The sequence below is a fragment of the Pygoscelis adeliae genome, unplaced genomic scaffold (genome assembly GCF_000699105.1).
Source record: "Pygoscelis adeliae isolate BGI_AS28 unplaced genomic scaffold, ASM69910v1 Scaffold40, whole genome shotgun sequence".
In the NCBI taxonomy this organism is placed as follows: Eukaryota; Metazoa; Chordata; class Aves; order Sphenisciformes; family Spheniscidae; genus Pygoscelis; species Pygoscelis adeliae.
The window spans coordinates 783198-800488 of record NW_008823953.1 but is presented as its reverse complement, the minus strand read 5'-3'; the positions used below and the strand labels follow the sequence as shown (position 1 = coordinate 800488).

The 17291-nt window shown below is 36.5% G+C and overlaps 1 protein-coding gene across 1 annotated transcript in view; it reads right to left on the bottom strand.

Annotated features, from left to right (window-relative positions):
* The window catches only part of SUGCT (succinyl-CoA:glutarate-CoA transferase), a 326679-nt gene that overhangs the window by 255067 nt on the left and 54321 nt on the right, over positions 1 to 17291 (bottom strand). The window contains exon 8 of the mRNA XM_009321484.1: positions 14631 to 14726. Within this exon, the coding sequence (XP_009319759.1) occupies positions 14631 to 14726 (96 nt within the window). The remainder of the gene's footprint in view (positions 1 to 14630; positions 14727 to 17291) is intronic.

Sequence of the window (17291 nt, the reverse complement as noted above, 5' to 3'; positions counted from 1 at the left end):
CAAAGCAATTTTTGGAACTCATAATATAGGGAAAAAATGGGGGGGGGAGGGGGGGAATCAGAAGACTGGTAAATGGACACAGAAGACAAATTTTTTATGAATCTCATGCTTATTATGCCACTCATGATTTGCAGGACCTGGTACACTAATATAATGCTAGGCAAGGAGATAATCAGTACATCTGTCAATATTTAAGTATCAGAACCTCGTTTCCACAAAGTTCTATTTCATAGTAAACATGCTGTCTATCCAGTGTCTCCTTGCTTAAATTCATCACATTATTGATTAGTATTTTACATAAAACCTGGAACTGGCACATTCCTCAATAAGGTATTGTTTTAACTTCTATTTCCAGATGAAATTCATAAACCTTAGCACAGAAGTTAATCAACAGGTCTTACATGTCCTTGAAGTCATACTTAACTTCTACTTTTAAAGGATTAAATTGGATTTGAGTGATTAAGTCTTCTGAAGATCCTCAGCACAGTAATCAATGCCAACTGAAACTAACTCGCAACCCTCTTGATTCCTATGAACATTCACAATCTCCAAGCGCAGTCCATCTGCCTAGTGTTTACAGTAAGCACTGTGTTACTATTATAATTGCTTATTATTTGCATTAAAATAATACCTACTGACTATTACGCACTACACAAACATATACTCAGTGAATTCATTAGCAAAGGCACAGTAGCACACCAATGTATCAATATACAGGTGAAACTTGGGCTAGATTATGAAAAAGCTGTGTTGAGAGCTTCTGAAAACTCAGTGTTTTCAAGTGTCATGACCTGCTAAAATTTATTTTAGAATCCTTGCAGAAGAGTCTGAGGAAGCTGCACACTAGCAGCTTGGGGACAGAATTGAGATACTAGAGCCTAGAAATGTGCAAACACAGTGACCGGATTAAAAAAAAAAAAAAAATCAAGCACATTATATGTCAGCACTTACCTCCCAGAAAGACACACACACATCCCCCCAAAACAACCAGAGAATGGGTAGCAGCCAATATTGACTTGCAAAGTACATATACATTGACTTAGATGTCTTTCGTTGCTCACCAGAGTACAGTGAAGGGCAGTACCAACTTAAATAAGGTCATATGAGAAATGGGGTTACCAACTCGTTGGATATCACCCAAAGGAGTTAAGAACTATTTGTCAACATGAAAGAATACTATAAACTGTTCATGGATCATTTAAACATTCTCATTAATAACCCAGATACTGGGAGAAGAAAGTATGTACATCAAACTTGAAGATGCCACAAAACTAGAAGGAACTGCAAGTACTGGACACACTGGATAGAACTGAAAACATTTGCAACTAACTGGGAGATGAAGTCTGAAAGCAAGAGGGTGAAATTCAGCAAGGAAAATCAACTGGGAGGTTCTAGAATTAGGCATGAGTAATTCACTCACATGAATAATTCACATACAAGACAAAAGGATCAAGAATTTACATGTTTCACAAACTGAACACGGATTAAACAAAGGCTCCTTTGCAACAGCAGGGTAACATTAAAGTGGCATTTCAGAACGTCAGCAGAACCCACAAGATTCATGAAATAATCTTTCTGTTATACTTCAAGATGATAAAACTGGAGCTGTAGTAATGTACTGCATTTGGTTCTGGACGCCACATAAATGGTGCGTTCCAAAAAGAAAGTACAGAGAATAGCAGTAAGTTCTGGAAAGCGTGATCTCAGGGGAAAGACTAAGCAAACTGGGAACGTTTAGCCTAGAGAAGACTGAGACATACCAGTCTATAAGGTCATAAAAGACTACTGAAAAGAGGAATGAATCTGGCTTCGCTGTTAGAAAGTTCTTCTTAATGTTTGATCTGACTCTTCCTAGCTGTGATTTAAACACTTCTTGCCTTGTGTGCCATGGAGATAATGAATAGTGAAGCACTAAAATGAACTGCCTAGTGGCCTTGTGGAGTCCTAGAACAAGTCAGGCAAGTGTCTGTGGAGAGCAACATTGTTAAAGATGATCTTACATGGAGAAGGGATAGAAAATTCCAAGACTGTTTTTCTATGATTGTTCCCTGCTTGCAGCCTTGAAACTACCTCACATACTTTTACATCACACTGTTCAATGCCATGCAGTCATACCTTGAAAGACAGGAATAGTCTCTTTTGAACGGCTTATGAACAGCTTACTATTTAAATAGAGACCAAACAGGAGAAAAGTAGAAGGAAGAGGTCAGCTCTTTTACAGACAGAGGAGGGGCACACAAAAGTGGCCTACTCAAATCACAACAGGAGTCAAATCTCAGAGCATAGATAGAAATGTGATAGCAAACACAGCAGTAGAAATTCTGGAAGTAATCACCACTCCGTTACTTGCTGCAACCTGGAACTGGTGATTTCAAGAAACTGCTCTATTTTGTATTAATAATGGATTGGGAGCACTCACCCAAAAGCAGCATCACATTAAACAAGGTTGCAACAAGCACCCAAACCAGAAATAATATAGCTATTTTGCAAGCAAATGTAGAGCTACATTTCTGAGTTTCAATCCAACCTCTTGACCACAAATAATTTATATTACCTTTTTAAATCTGACAAAGGCTTATACGATGAACGTTTGAAGAAGCTCACACAAGATGCACAGGAAACTGCTATAAAACCCACCGATATTCTCAGTTGCTTTCAGCACCTGGTACTTGAGAAGAGAAACTATTTAACTGTTTTCTCCTCATCATTATTACTCAAACTGTTAAATGGCAGGAAATAAAACTACTTAAGAATCTCCAAGGAGTTTGAAAAGGTAACAGTGAAAAGATAGCATAATTATGCATGAGTGCTAAGAGGTATCACTAATAACATTCTCTTAAATGAGCTACCTGATCAGATTCTTAATACACGGAACTCTGTTCCTGCCCAAGGCCGCCCTCCTCGTTCGTGGATTAAATACGTCAGTGAACACTATGTTTTAAACAAATCTCAGATTCTTCCCTGATTCTGACAGTCATGTGATGGTCATTTTTACTTTTCATCTATCCTCCAACTTTGACAAATTGGTGAATGTAAACTGGGTATGTGAAAATGGGTAACATCAGGAAAATTAAGTGAAATCCGAGAATTACTTCAAAACATACACTCCTATATTTAAACTCTCAAGTAAAATAAAATACTGTAAGCTTGTACACAAAAGAGGAAGAAATTATTTGTGGTTTTGTGGAAGCACTAAAATAAGACTCGGGGTCCATTGTTCTAAGCATCAAGCTACATTAAAATGCAGTCTCTGCCCCAATGAGCTAAGTTAGTAACTTGTGTGTACTACAAAAGGCTTTGTTGCATTGTTACAACTATTATTCATGGTCAAAACTCTCTAGCCACTATCATAACCACATATGCCAAGGATAAATTTGACAAGGTCAAAAAATAGCCTCTGTTTAGAAGAGACATTATCATACAGACTAACATTGTTATTTATAACATTTTATGTTCCTTGTCTTTATGTTAGGTTAACTATGTTACATAGATTCAGCTAATGCTTCTCTACTTGAAGTCACATCAACTTCCTATTTGTTTATTATTATGGCCATTCCACATAACAACGGGTTGTTCCAATGCAGAATCACAATTAATATTAACTGACTGCATATCAGTTGGACAGCAAATTAAAGGTTAACCTGTGTCTGTTTTTTATTTTTATCTAGCAAAGAACAGCCTTTCTACTAAGATAATTTAAATTCTACTCTTTACCCTGGTAGCTTTCTAAAATATAAAATATAGAAAATATAAAATACAAAATATGAAATATAAGTTGGGTCTTCCATAACCTTACAAGATAACTGTTTGGAATCTCAGACTTCATCTACCTAGAAACACCCAGGAAAAGAAAGATGACTAATGATGTAAAACTAATGTGCAAAAGTTTGAAAAGCTCATTAAACCCACACATGGACATACCCATTCAAAATTCAAGTGCCCTAATCTTGCTGTAGCTGACATAAATCAAGATCACAGTCAGACAATTGCTTTGGCTGCTGCTGCCTCAGATTCAGAGGTCACTCCAGCATTGAGTGACCTCACCTCTGCAGGTTTCACTGCATTGGGAGTCATCAGTGAAACTATTCTGTAAAATGATCCATGGTGAAACAAAGCAAAAATCATGGAACACAGGAATCAAAGGAACCCCAAGAACCTTTTAATAGTAAATCAGACCGAAGTTGTAGCTGGTAACTAACCAGCAAAGTTTAGGCGTGGAACTAAGTGTTCTTCTCCTACCCTGGCAGCTGAACACCTGAGAAGAAGGAGATACAGCAATGTGATGCCGTTAAAAAACAAAAGCAAACTATTCTCAGGTGTCTTGACAGCATGTGAAAGCTCCTCATGTTACTCAGAAACATGAAGAACTCACTTAAGGCACTCACCAGATCCGGACACACCACTTGAAGAGGTGAACAAAGTGGAAATCATGTCAGAGAGGAAAACAAAAAAAAAATACAAGAGGTTTAAAAAATATAACCTTGGGGAAACCATGAATGAGCTGCCTCACACAAACCAGGGAAGAGAACACTGTAGATGAGCTCTATGTTATATATGTAAAAACTTGCTATAGACAATATGGTGATCAACTACCTTAATGCATCACTAACTATATAGCCAAAAACCTTTTCCTAAATCGAGGCTCTATCTTCCTTATTCAAAATGGAATTATTTCTTTTCCTCCTCTCAGTGGGCATGGAGAACTAACTAAGCAAGACCGTAGCAAGTATTTCAAAACTTGTGGTGAAGGGAAATTGGGACAAATGTCTGTCAAAAGTACCCTAGATATAAGTGAACAAAGGTGAGGGTGTAGACTAGATAAAACTTGTTGAGATCCCCTTGGGGATACAGATATAAGATCAATTTTTCTCGTTTAATTTGTACTGTAAATTCCAGTCAGTGAATATTGTGTGTTTTAGGTGATGGTCAGGAAGTATGGTTTTGTCAAAACAGAGAACTACTTTTAAAAAATGTATCTCTCACCTTCACCCTTATCACTCTCAATACAACTGAATTCAAGTCTTGTAGCAAAAGTCCTGTTTATCTTAAAAAGCAAATAAAAATAATTTTGGTAATAATAGGTGTTTAATAATATACAAAGCCTTAGATTACAATTTCTCAGTCTTTTTACCATCAAGTTTTATTAGTGAGAGAATTGGTAAAAATACCCATTTTAGCATCACGCAACGTATCTGATGTGGCAAACAGCATGAGAAACAACATTAAAAAGCACTGCAATTTAAAGCTTATTTTCATAAGTAGATTTAGCATTTAAAACTTCAATGCTTTAGTAAGGCAATGGGACTGAGACTTCTTAAGTGCATGTCACTTTTGAAAATAGAACAGAAACTCTCTCAAAAATGCTACCCTTCCAGTTAAATGGAAGAGAAGGACCACAGTTGTTATTCCAGTGGAGCTAAGCTTACTGTGGCAGTAATGCAATATTTTTAGAGGAAACAATATAGCCCATGCCAAATTTATTAGTATACATCAGTGCTTGGAAATTAACTTAATGACAAATTTGCAGCTCACTGTGAAAAGAAAGGGTCATCCTGCAAATTAGCAATCAGGTTCTACACTAAATCTTTACAAAGTAGTGCTCAATACCAAATACATCTAGAGATGCCAAACAAGCTTCATAAACTCCACTCATAGATTCACCCACTCTGTGAACATCTTCACAGGATATCGTAAGCTCTCCCATGAAAAAAATGAGAATAGATGTGATTTATATAGCAACTTCATTCATTAAACTAGCTCTGGATAGTCATGTTTCAGAGTTTCATGGTGACAAAGCACAGACCTCAAACAGATGCATTAAATGTGAGCAGAAATGCAATTGTCATGATGAGAGAAGGAAGAATGTTGCAATGAGATGTGGGGAACAAGCATTTTCCTAGGGAAGTAAATGCTATGTGAAAGTAAGTGTTTTACATTCTTGAGGACAATATGCAAAAGAGTGAAACAGTTTCGAACACCATTGTTTCTGATGGCAGATGGTTCCCTTTTGGCTGAACAGTGGTAAAGGTTCTTAATCAGGTCTACTAGTACAGTGAACCTTCACATTGCTGAAAGAGAAGCATCACTCCATTAAAAGCAAGTTCATAAGCAAGTGTTAATCCCCATGCAATGCAGCATTCATCATTTTTCATGCAAGTGCTCATTCCAAGAGGATTATCACTTCCCCATCCTGCCCTCTGGCTGACTACACAGGGCAGAGAAATTCTTTATTCCATATGGAAGGGGAGAGGGAGGTTGGAGGAAGCTGTGATCTCTAGCTTCCAGTTTTGCTGTAGCTACTCCAAGTTGAAAGTGGGAAAGAGCACAGGCCAATGTTGCAGCAGTTGCTCTTCAATGAGAGTACAGATATGGCTTCCCAGAAGCTGGCTAGCAATTAGTAACACATGTCATACTACAAAGATGGGAGGAGGGAGGCGGGGGTGGCAAGCACTCTTTGCTAATATCTGTACAGAGCCTACCAACCCACCTGACTGAATGGTCAGATGCACCTTTGATTCGTTCACACTCAGAGTATTTCATTTAAGCTTGATTAAAGTGATTCTATTTGAAATGCCTCAGGTATTAATAAAGTGACACAAATCAAGTACTGTAAGCACAGTTCTACAGCTAAGATCTGTGAGTATATAAATCCACTTGTGCAAGTTCATGAAATTTGAGCTGCCTTTCCTAATTAGATATGCACTTGTCTAAAGAACTGCCCTTTGAGGTGTAAAGAGCTTAGAAAAGAACATATTTTAGGTGGAATAAGTTACAGGATACTTTTGTTTTCCTTTGGGGCTTAACATCCTTAGCGCTATACTCATGTCTTTCTGTGCAGAACAGTTACAGACTATGTAGAGCTCACCTGGGTGCTCTTATATAACAGATCTACTCATGCAACAATGTAATTGTAGGCAAAAACATGTAAAGACAGAAGTTCTAGACTAAATGGTATATCAAACCCATCACAATGAGAATATTATTTTGTAACATGCCACACATACATAAAGTCAAAAGCACTGCATATACAAAAGCAGCTAATAATGCTGACAATTTGTACCTACCATCCTACGTAGCTCCTTAGAAATAAATGCTGCAACAAAAACTAGATTACATGAATGACATCTAGTGGACGTACCCTTCCATAACAAGCAACATTTTCCAACCAAAACTGTCACAAGCTTCACATAGTAAAAGCAAGCACCTGAACATTAATAAAACAATGATAAGTATTTTCCTCTTTTTTTTAATTTATTCATTTTTCTGTCTTCATAAAGTTAATATTATCATGTGGACAAGCCTTAATCTCTCCTGTGCCCCAAGAGTGAATATTATTCACCATAAATCACCAGATCCTCAAATTCTTAAGAAAATATAGCTTTAAAAGATTGTGAACACTGCCAAAGTCATTGGCATTTCAGTACTCAGTCAGTACTCATTTCAGTCATTTAAAGTAATTCCTTTGTGTTTCATTCCCCATTACTGACCTGAAAGAGCTGATTTGCCCTGGTTGTACAATACTTTGCACAAGGGATTATGGTGTTTTATTAGGGCTTCTAGCTACGAATGCAATACAAATTGCTATTTATATATGCAGGATGATTATGTCAGGAGTCACTGAGTGATACTGCTGCACACAGACTTCTGAATTCTCTTTCACACTGTTTGAACATGTTTAGCTTTTGAGTGGCTGCACTGTATACGACAACTATGAAACATATTTTCAGAAAAGGAAAAACAAAGTTTATTCTTCTGCCCTGGATCCGATAAGCCGATTAGAGGAAAGCAGTGATCCAGTTGCAGTCAATATCTCCTCTACAAGCCCACAGATCCTACTTTTATCCCTTTCCAACAAGCTACAATTTGAAAAGCAATCTACTGATCAGGGCTCTGTTACGCTGCCCTTCCTAAGAATGACAGTTTGACATGGATATACAAATCTGTAATGTTCGGTAACCCTGCAACGTGTTTGGAGGCTAACAATGATGCTGCAAATAATACAAACTAGATCCCTCTCCCCAGCAGTGGACAAATGTGGAGGAAACAACAGCATACATAAAAGACAAATATGTCCACTAAATGCCACTGAATACCAGTACACCTGTATTCTGATCATAGTTTCATTAGAGTTCTTCTCTTGTGACCACAGACAAGTGACAGACTAATAATCTTAATGTACACCCAGTTTAAATGAGCGTAAATACATATATAAGTTCAAACACGTATATAAGTACATACATAAAAATGTTTCATGATGGACACAAAGTAGTCTGTGACGTTTCCCAGGAGATCAAAAATGAGACAGTCTTAATTATCAGCTATCATTCCTTAACAATAATTGTTATTATCCATATCTGTTACAAATTCAAAGTATAAAACACATAAAAAATATCTTGCATGAATTGGTTAAAATAGAAAGATGCAGGAGGATTTCCTTGGGGGGGAGGGGGGGAATAATTAATTAAATTAAAAATGCATTTCATTTCCATTCGAAAAGTTCCTGTGTACAGGTAAGAAGCTGCCTATTCTATGTGAATACAAGCTCAGCTTCTTTAAAGTGCTATCTATGTGACAGGACAGGATATATATGAATGAAGTTATAACTGCATCTCACATTATACACTGAGAACTTATCTAAAACTGCCTAAGGCAAACCTACTAATTTGGTTTCCAAACAGCTGCTCTGCCCAGGAGAGAGGCTTGACAAGTCACTGAAGGACAATCGCCAGAAAGGTATCAATATAATGTTGTCAGGTTTGAATAACTAGAATTCATTCCTCATAAATGGGCAGCTTTCTACACAGATTCCCACAGATGATTACTACACCTTTTCATTGACTAAAATGGCAAGGAAAAAGAATCCCTGCTCCAGCACTTCTTACCAAGCAGAGGGCCAACTGTGGTCCCTTATAATCACAATAACACCAAAACGTTTGTGCAGTCAGTAGTTAATCTTGTCATACCACAGTAAGACACTTCTGAAGAATCTAGTATGGAAATTTACAAATAGAAACTTGTCCAAAAAGAAAGAAAGAAAAAAATTCCTGCAAATGATATCCTTGTTTTCTTGTTTTACAGAATCCAGGATGAAACAGGCCTTTCTGGCTTCTCTTTCCTGTGCCTTGTAAGGTAAAGATAGAAAGGAAGCAGCTAGTTAAAAAACCAAACCTATAGGTAAGTAGTTCAAGGAGATACACTAGGCCTCTAAAGTATCTGGGAGATTGGGTATGCATCATATGAGTTAAGACATGTATCTTGAGGATGGCCAAACTGTTCTTTGGAAACTGAAACTGTACAGTGTGACAGAGCACACTTTGCTGCTTGAGAGCACAAAGTTTCTATTCAGTTGATCTGTGAAAACATTTAATTTTCATGTCAAATGGGCAATACTTTCAGCAGTGATATTTCATTGCTCAGAACAACAATATAGGACAATGGGCCCCCAAGGCAGTCTAAATAGTCCAGGTGAGTATTATGTAGACAAGGTTCACAGAGTAAGAAGGGTCGTCTTGCATTTCCTGAATCTAGAACTCCCCATGTGTGTGTCGTCCCCCCCCCCAAAAAAAAAAAAATCTGTATTTTATTTCTTTCCTGTGCATAAGTTCCATCTTCTTCTAGATTGATCCATTACAGAGCAGAAAGATTTTCTTCCATAACATCCATTTTGGACTTACTAAAGAAGGAGAGTTTCATGCACAAAACAAAACTTTGCAAACAATCCAAGTGCTATTCTTTGTTGATTTTGATTCCAAGACACAGTAACTGCAGAAGTATCCCAATAAAACCACATAAAGACAGAAAAGAAAATGACTACACATCACCATTCTTGTGTGGAATAAGCAGTTTGAAATTTCTGAACAATCGACATTATTCTGTATCCCTCTCCGCTGGAAGAAGGAAAAAAAAAAAAAAAGTGTAATGAAAAGTTCTGTGAAATTCTCCAGAGCTGAGTTAGGAAAGTTGGTGCACATTGTGCCTTTGTATGAAAAGCATCTCTGCCAGATGAATCAGGTAAGTAACAACTTACTGCATTTCTCTGTTCCTGTGATGAGACAAAGGTGACGTGAGTGGGCTTTTCTTTGTAAGACTCCTGGACAGGATGAAATTCCACAAGCAAAAAGTACGAGATACAGATGCTAAAAATAATGCAGAGATATTTATATCTATGACTATATTCATCTTCCTACTACCTCATACCTTTCACTTCCTTGTGAGCTTATACTTCGGTTTTCATAACACATTTCAACTGCAAAGCCTTTGGCACAGAGACAGCTTCCTCATATGAAGGAATTTTTATGCCTTGCACAACAAGAAGTTGATGCTTAAAGAATCTAAGTGATGCTCTAATATAAAAAACATTAATGCTGGGTCTGATGAGTTATGACAATGCACATGTCAGTCAACAGAAAAGATAATTGGTTAAAATAATAGTATCTTTCCTGTCTTGTGGTTTCAACTTCTGTGCAGAATGGTTGTACCCTTTCCATATTCTGAAAATATATTGAAGTATACTTGAGAAGACCCTGTGAAGTCTTAGGACCAGATCTGGAACAGAAATAGTATCATATTCGTTGGGGGGGAGGGGGAGGAATATCTGTAAGAGCTTGGTTTCTCAGTTTTTAAAGAGACTTTCATCATTACGGCCCAAGAGAAAACAGCCCTATACCTTTTGCTGAAAGTTTGCCCTCTGAAAGTGCTGCCCAGTTTTCTGGGTGACTGATGGCAGGGTGATAAGCTGCTACACAGGAAACATCCTGTAAACACGCAGGTTACAACAGACTTTCTCAGAAGAATGAATATCATTCCGAGTGGGCCAACTGGAAGATAAAAAAGTGAATGTCTAGATCTCACGCGTGGTACAGGCAAGATGGCTACATTGCTGAAACCACAAGAATGAGGGAAGACCTTATCACCCCAAATGAAAGACAGTAATACAACTTTACTTTTCAGCACAATTATGTAAACCGGATGCTTTTAAGCCTCTGATTTCCTCTGGATAATCATGGAGCAGCTGTAGCTAAACAAGGTGTCTCATTATAGAAACTTGTTTAAAAAAATTGCACTAATTACGTTTAAGATACAGCCCAGAACTCAAGGTTCGTATTTTAACACTTGAAACCAAGCAAATTGGAATCTGATTACATACACTATCAGAGGAATGACCTATTCAAACAACATCGCTCTGATTAAAAAGCAGATATGCTCAAAGTAGATAATTTCTCATGAAGGGTTCAGCACTCAGAAACCTATTTCTGATTTTGGTTGATTATAACCTAGAGTTCTTCATCTTTGTGGCACATTGCAAAGTTTACCTCCATTAAAAACCTATGGCAAACCTTTACAGACAGCTTTACAGGAACCCTGAAAGACATTGTACACTCAAAAGAAGTTCAAATCCTTTCCTTTGCGTTCTGGTGATGAGCGCACAGAACTGAAAACTCAGGCATTTCAGATGATCATGCCACAAAGTCAGCACATTATCAGCAAACGAGAAGAACCTTAAAAGACTATGAAAGTCCTTGCACACCAAACTTTACATCTCTTGTATTAAGAGCTTGTTGCTCAGACCAGAAATAGATTTTCAAAGGTGCTACACATCTGGTAGTGTCAGGAAAGAGAAAACCCGGCTGCCCATTAATGGTCAATTTTTATGTTTTTAAATACAAGGAAAAGTAAGAAGAGTCAATCTAGAGAACACATTCACAGACAAATTATGCTGCTAGTTTTTCAGTCAAGAAGCAACAGGGAATTCAGTGAAATTACAGAGATATACTCAAAGCTAAACTTGGCCTTGTAAATAGAAAAAAAAAATAGAGTCATTTGCAAAGATATTCTGAACAAAATTATTCAATTGAAGCTCAATGAAATAAAAGCTACAATAGCATTCAGTATACACTACTGAATGTGTTAAACAGCACTAGAACACTTACTGTAACAACTATAAGCAAAAAAAGTACTATTTATGTACATATTGAAGATGCTTTCAATACATTTTTTATTAGATTTTGGTCAGTACTCTAGTGTGACTCTGATCAGACTTCTGTCACACAGAAAGATGACATAAATTTTTTAGATCTTGCCTTTTTAATATCTATAAAAGGATCTCTTATGTTTACCCAGTCTTCCATGATTTAACACAGTCTGACACTTTTTAGCATGATTGCAGGCTCTGTATCACTTCAGAGTTGTAATTTACTACCTGTGTGAAAACTCAAAATACAGCAAATGAAAACAAAATAAAGTTGAGGACATAAGGAAAAAAACAACTGTTCGCTACCACATACTTGTTCTGAAATATATAGAAATTCAATTTTCTGAAATATGATTTTTATTGTTAGAACAAATTATAGTTCACTTGGCACAAAATATCTTGAAACCAAAAAACCCCAACTGTTTATTTGTAAAAATTAGCACTGTAATAGTAACATATTAGTTTAGTAAGCAAAAGACAGTATATTCAATAACTAGGATGAGGGATGAAAGCCAGGTTTCAGAGTTCTGTTCTAAACTATATTACAAATGAGCTATGGAAGCAACTATAAAAGCAGTACAATAGCAACAGTGAGGGTTAATTCAAGTTTCTGAAGAGCTTTGCAGTCTAAGTATAGCTTACGTTTGTAAAGCGAAAAATAAACTCTAGAAAGCATAATATACTTATGGTTACAATCAGAATTATAACCATGCTAGCTGATGGAATGTTAATAGATGAGCTGTAAACACACACACACAACTCCACCCATAGTAAATCCACCCTAATTACTGGTTTATGAACACGAAAATTCAGATTAAAATTGTTTATAATATTGAGGTATTATTTCTAATACCTACTACAAAAACAGCATACAGAAACACAGGAACCATAGTTTAGATAGGATTTTTTTTTTTAAGTTATTTACATATTGATTAATCTAGATTAAACCAGAAGATAGCTAAAACAATCTCCTCAAATTTTGTATATCTAGAGAGCTGTCTATGAAAAAAGAAACAATGTATGCTTTTCTTTTCATTTTGACTGTGGAAAAACAAAGGCAAAAGGACATAAAAGAATGCAAGTTTCAGTTATTCAGCCAAATGCAGTATGGCGAAGATAAAATGTTTTGTTTAGTCAGGTTTTTGATTTTGCTTATACAAACTTCAGACACTTCAGATCTGTTTATTACTTTCAACATACCAAAGTTCACAAAGGGTTGCACCAAAAGGTCACATCACAGAAAAACAGCAGAATGTAACTACTTGTGTAGTGGATGCCCGGTTACATTGGGTCATGCAGAGCTAGTTCTAGAAAACACGGCCATACTGCTACGCCATGCCAACCAAAGAGCAGCACAGCCATAGCTGCGCTGCACTACACCTGAGACAAGGATACTGCAGCACCAAACCCATCCTTGCAGAAAGAGCCCCAACATCTCCCCATAGGTCTGAGACAATTTGCCATCTGTTCTAGCTAATTCATGACAAGACAGTTGATTACGCAGTGGTATGTACTGGAAAAAGTCTCCTAGCTCAAGTAGATGTAGCTCGTACAAAAACAACTGATTTTGGTTTTAGACCTGAGGACGCCTGGCTGTGACACTAGCCAGTGACAGTGTTCTGCGTAACGATGGAAGATTTTTGCTTTAGAGTTTCTATGGCCACAAGCAGCAAATCTTTAAACATCATGATCGCTACCATCTTAACCACTGGGAAGAAGACAATACATTGAGTTTCCCTCACTTTCTCTAAAAAGAAAGGAGTGATAAAGAAACTGAGTGCTGTTTAGGTGCAGTTCTCCCAGACAAACTCTGGAAACTGTCCCTTTCAGGATTTAAAGGACTCCGGCCAGAAATTAAGAAATCCAGGCTCTGCCTAGCTAGTTGCAAACATGACTTTTTGATGAGAAGTGCCAAAAATTATGAAATAAATAGATTTTTTTAAATTAAATATATTCCTAGGTCTTCATAAGTTAGCATGACTTCCATCAAGAACACAAAATCATCAGCAAGGAAAAAACAAAATTGTCTTTGTTTACTGGAAGAGTTTCCCCTACTAGCCAGAAGTAAGATAAAACTTGCAGTAATTTTTTTTTTCCTGTGCTTGTTTATATGACGGTCATGTTATTTTAAGGAATTTCAACCCTTCATTAGACGTAGCAGACTATGAATTCTGCTGGGGAGATCTGAGGTCTGGTTAATTCCTTTTGCCAACCCGTTGTCTCAATGAGCCACAGTGATTTGTAGCAAAATCAATAGAAAATGACAAATACGTAGAACTCCCAGATCTTCATTGCCATTTAGATTGTCCTTGTAGACTCACCAGATAAAAATACCAAAATTCAGAGGCAAAAGATTTTACCCCTTAAAAAAAAAGGTTCCTCTGTCAGGTGAAAACCAATCAAGTCATCATGCTAGCTTTAAAGTCATCCAATTTCAGCAAACACCTTTGATCTATTTCAGTGTTCTGTTACTAATCTACTGCTGATGAAGAAATATGCAAAATGCAGAAGTGACAATGAACAACAGAACCTTGTCCTACCTAGACACAGACACATTACAGACTACAGCAGGTCATGGGAAAAGTATGTCAGTTCTCAATCTCATAATACACAAAATCATGAATCCCAAGAGCAAAAAAAACTAATGCTTTCTGCTTACCTGATACGGAACAATACTCCCATGAGCAGTACCCCAGCGTTTTGCTTCAATTTTGCAATTAAGGTAATTAGCTGCTACATGAGTGAGACATGCAACCTGGAAATGGAGAAAAAGTAAAGTATTCAGGAAAGCTGAAACTTCATTGACACCCTCTCCGAGATTTCTGTCTGTTTATATGTGCTTCAGATACATAAGTTAAAATATTTATGTCACAGAAGAATCCTTTATATATTACATATTATGTACACTTTTTTAATATGAAAAAAATCAGGCTACATCTATATCATGGAAGTGCTTGTATAAGTACAACTCAATAAATTAAAAAAATAATACATGTCCTATAACACTAGTAATGCTAGACAAATCTAGCATTAAACTACCCTAAGAGATAAGACAGTATTACCCTAAATATTTTGCAGAATGGTCAACTGCAGCAAAGAAAAAAAAATCAGTCTTGTCCAAAGTCTAGTGGGAAGCATGATGGATTTGTGGGATAGAACTCACCATTTCCTGAACCTCAATCCCATGCTTAAATCACAAAGGCCTTTTCTCAGTTACAAGATTATCTTTCTGTTTTCTCCTATGCTTCTCATTTTACATGTCCAAGCTATGGAAAATACTTCTGAATTCTTCAGCTCCCCACATGCTCTGTAATACTAATTAAGTGGTAAGCCTTGATAAATCATCTGCCATTAGAAGATAAGGAGAGATTTATCAAGTTATTAGTCAGACAGACAAAACTGGAAAAAGATTAATTTTGTGAAAAATATGGCATGCTAATTTAGTAACCATAATTTGAGGGGATAAATATATACTTTATAAGCACGAATATATCTTAGGAAAAAGAAGTGAACATTTATGATGCAGTAATGCATGAAAATCAGTGGTTCTGTTATACGCAATGGCAGATTTTTTATTCTTATTTCTTCAAGAGAATACAGTGTGCAACTATATCCAAAGCCAAGTAACACAATAAAGCATCACAGTTAGCATGCAGGTTATCACTAATTCACCAGACACAACATATTTGTTTTGCGCTGTTAACTAGTTGTGCCAGTAAGTGCAACTGCTTGCCTAAACAATAGGCTATGTGACCATTTTTTTCCAAAAATATTATTTTCTTCATATTTCTCCCCTAGATGGAAGAAATCTGCTGTGAAGATCCAAGTGTTTACACTATTCCGTGCCTATTAATCAGTCTAATCTACATCAAAACATGCAGTAATTAATTCAGAGTCCACCATTCACATTCCAATATGTGAATTATATCAGCATTTCTAGAAAAAGAATGCCATTTCATTTTCTTCTCCTTTCTCTGTACATGCTGAAAAGGCAATGTGAATGTGTCACTTCCACATTTAAAGCAAATATTTAACTGTAAATCATGGATACAGTGATTTAGTCCAGCAGAAAACCTAGGAAAATATACAGCAAGTAAGAATTTAACTGCTGCCAAAAAATATATCCCTATGTACTAACTACAAATACAATGCCTTATTCCTGAGTACTGTTGGAAAACACTTTGTAGTTGGATTTCAGCTGCAGCTTATTATAGCCCAGTGTCACTTCATTCAGCTAAAATGTTGAACAATGTCTAGTCTGTCCTTCAGTACCCAGGAAAATCTCAGCAATTAAGGAAATGGATCTGGGAGTATGTAGAAAGGGCTTTTTCTTCTGGTTTGCAACTTCCCTCAGCAACACAGAATGAAACACACCGTTATTACAGAGAGACTTTAATGAGTCACAAAAGTGTATTATTTTGTTATTATTAACATTTTCTTATTATTTTGTATTATTAACACGCACCCTAGACCCATCGTTCCTGTCATTTTTCAGTTTGGGGTCACACTCCACAGCAATATTTTTTCTACCACAGCAAATGGTTATGCAATGATGATGAAATATTAATCGTTAGATATTCTTCTGTATTTGTGTGTAACACTACACAGCTGCTGTATTCCACATAAATTTCACTGACAGGTGACATGCATCCACTACAATGGGCTTTTACTGTTAAAGACACAAGAATGCCCTCTGTGATACCTGCATTTAACTTTTCACACTTCTGGAAGGAAACGCTATACCAAACTTAACTCTGGGAAGGACATAGTGAATTAAAACCTAGTGAAACAGAAAACCTAAAATATTGATACTGAATATAATGGAGCCAAGAGTTCATTCCTTTTATTTATTCATATTCTATGCTGTAGAAATAGGGCTATGAGTTTCATAAACAAAATTCTTCACAAAAAGTTTCACAAGAAAACTTCTATCCTTAAAAAAAATAAATCTTTTTAACAGTGTTGCAAATTGCTTCAGCTTTCTTGATGAGATGAATGTAATTCTTTCAATGGTGGAAAACATACATGTCTAGATTTCTCCAAAGCACTTGTTCACAGTACCATAGGAAAAAAAGAATTGAAACATAATGCTCGTTAGATATTGGAATTGCAGCACTAAAGCTTCTGCTCAAAGACTTGTTTCAGTAGCAATAGACAGCAAATGCCAGTAAGGTCAGAAGCTTAGTAAAGACAGCAATTTTGGAACTAAAAGTTGCTTAGACTATACCAAGGCCTCAGTTCAACATGATATGTAGTCTGAAGAATAATTCCATTTCAGTCAATGTACTGATCACTTGCTTGAATGCATATGCCTATGTAT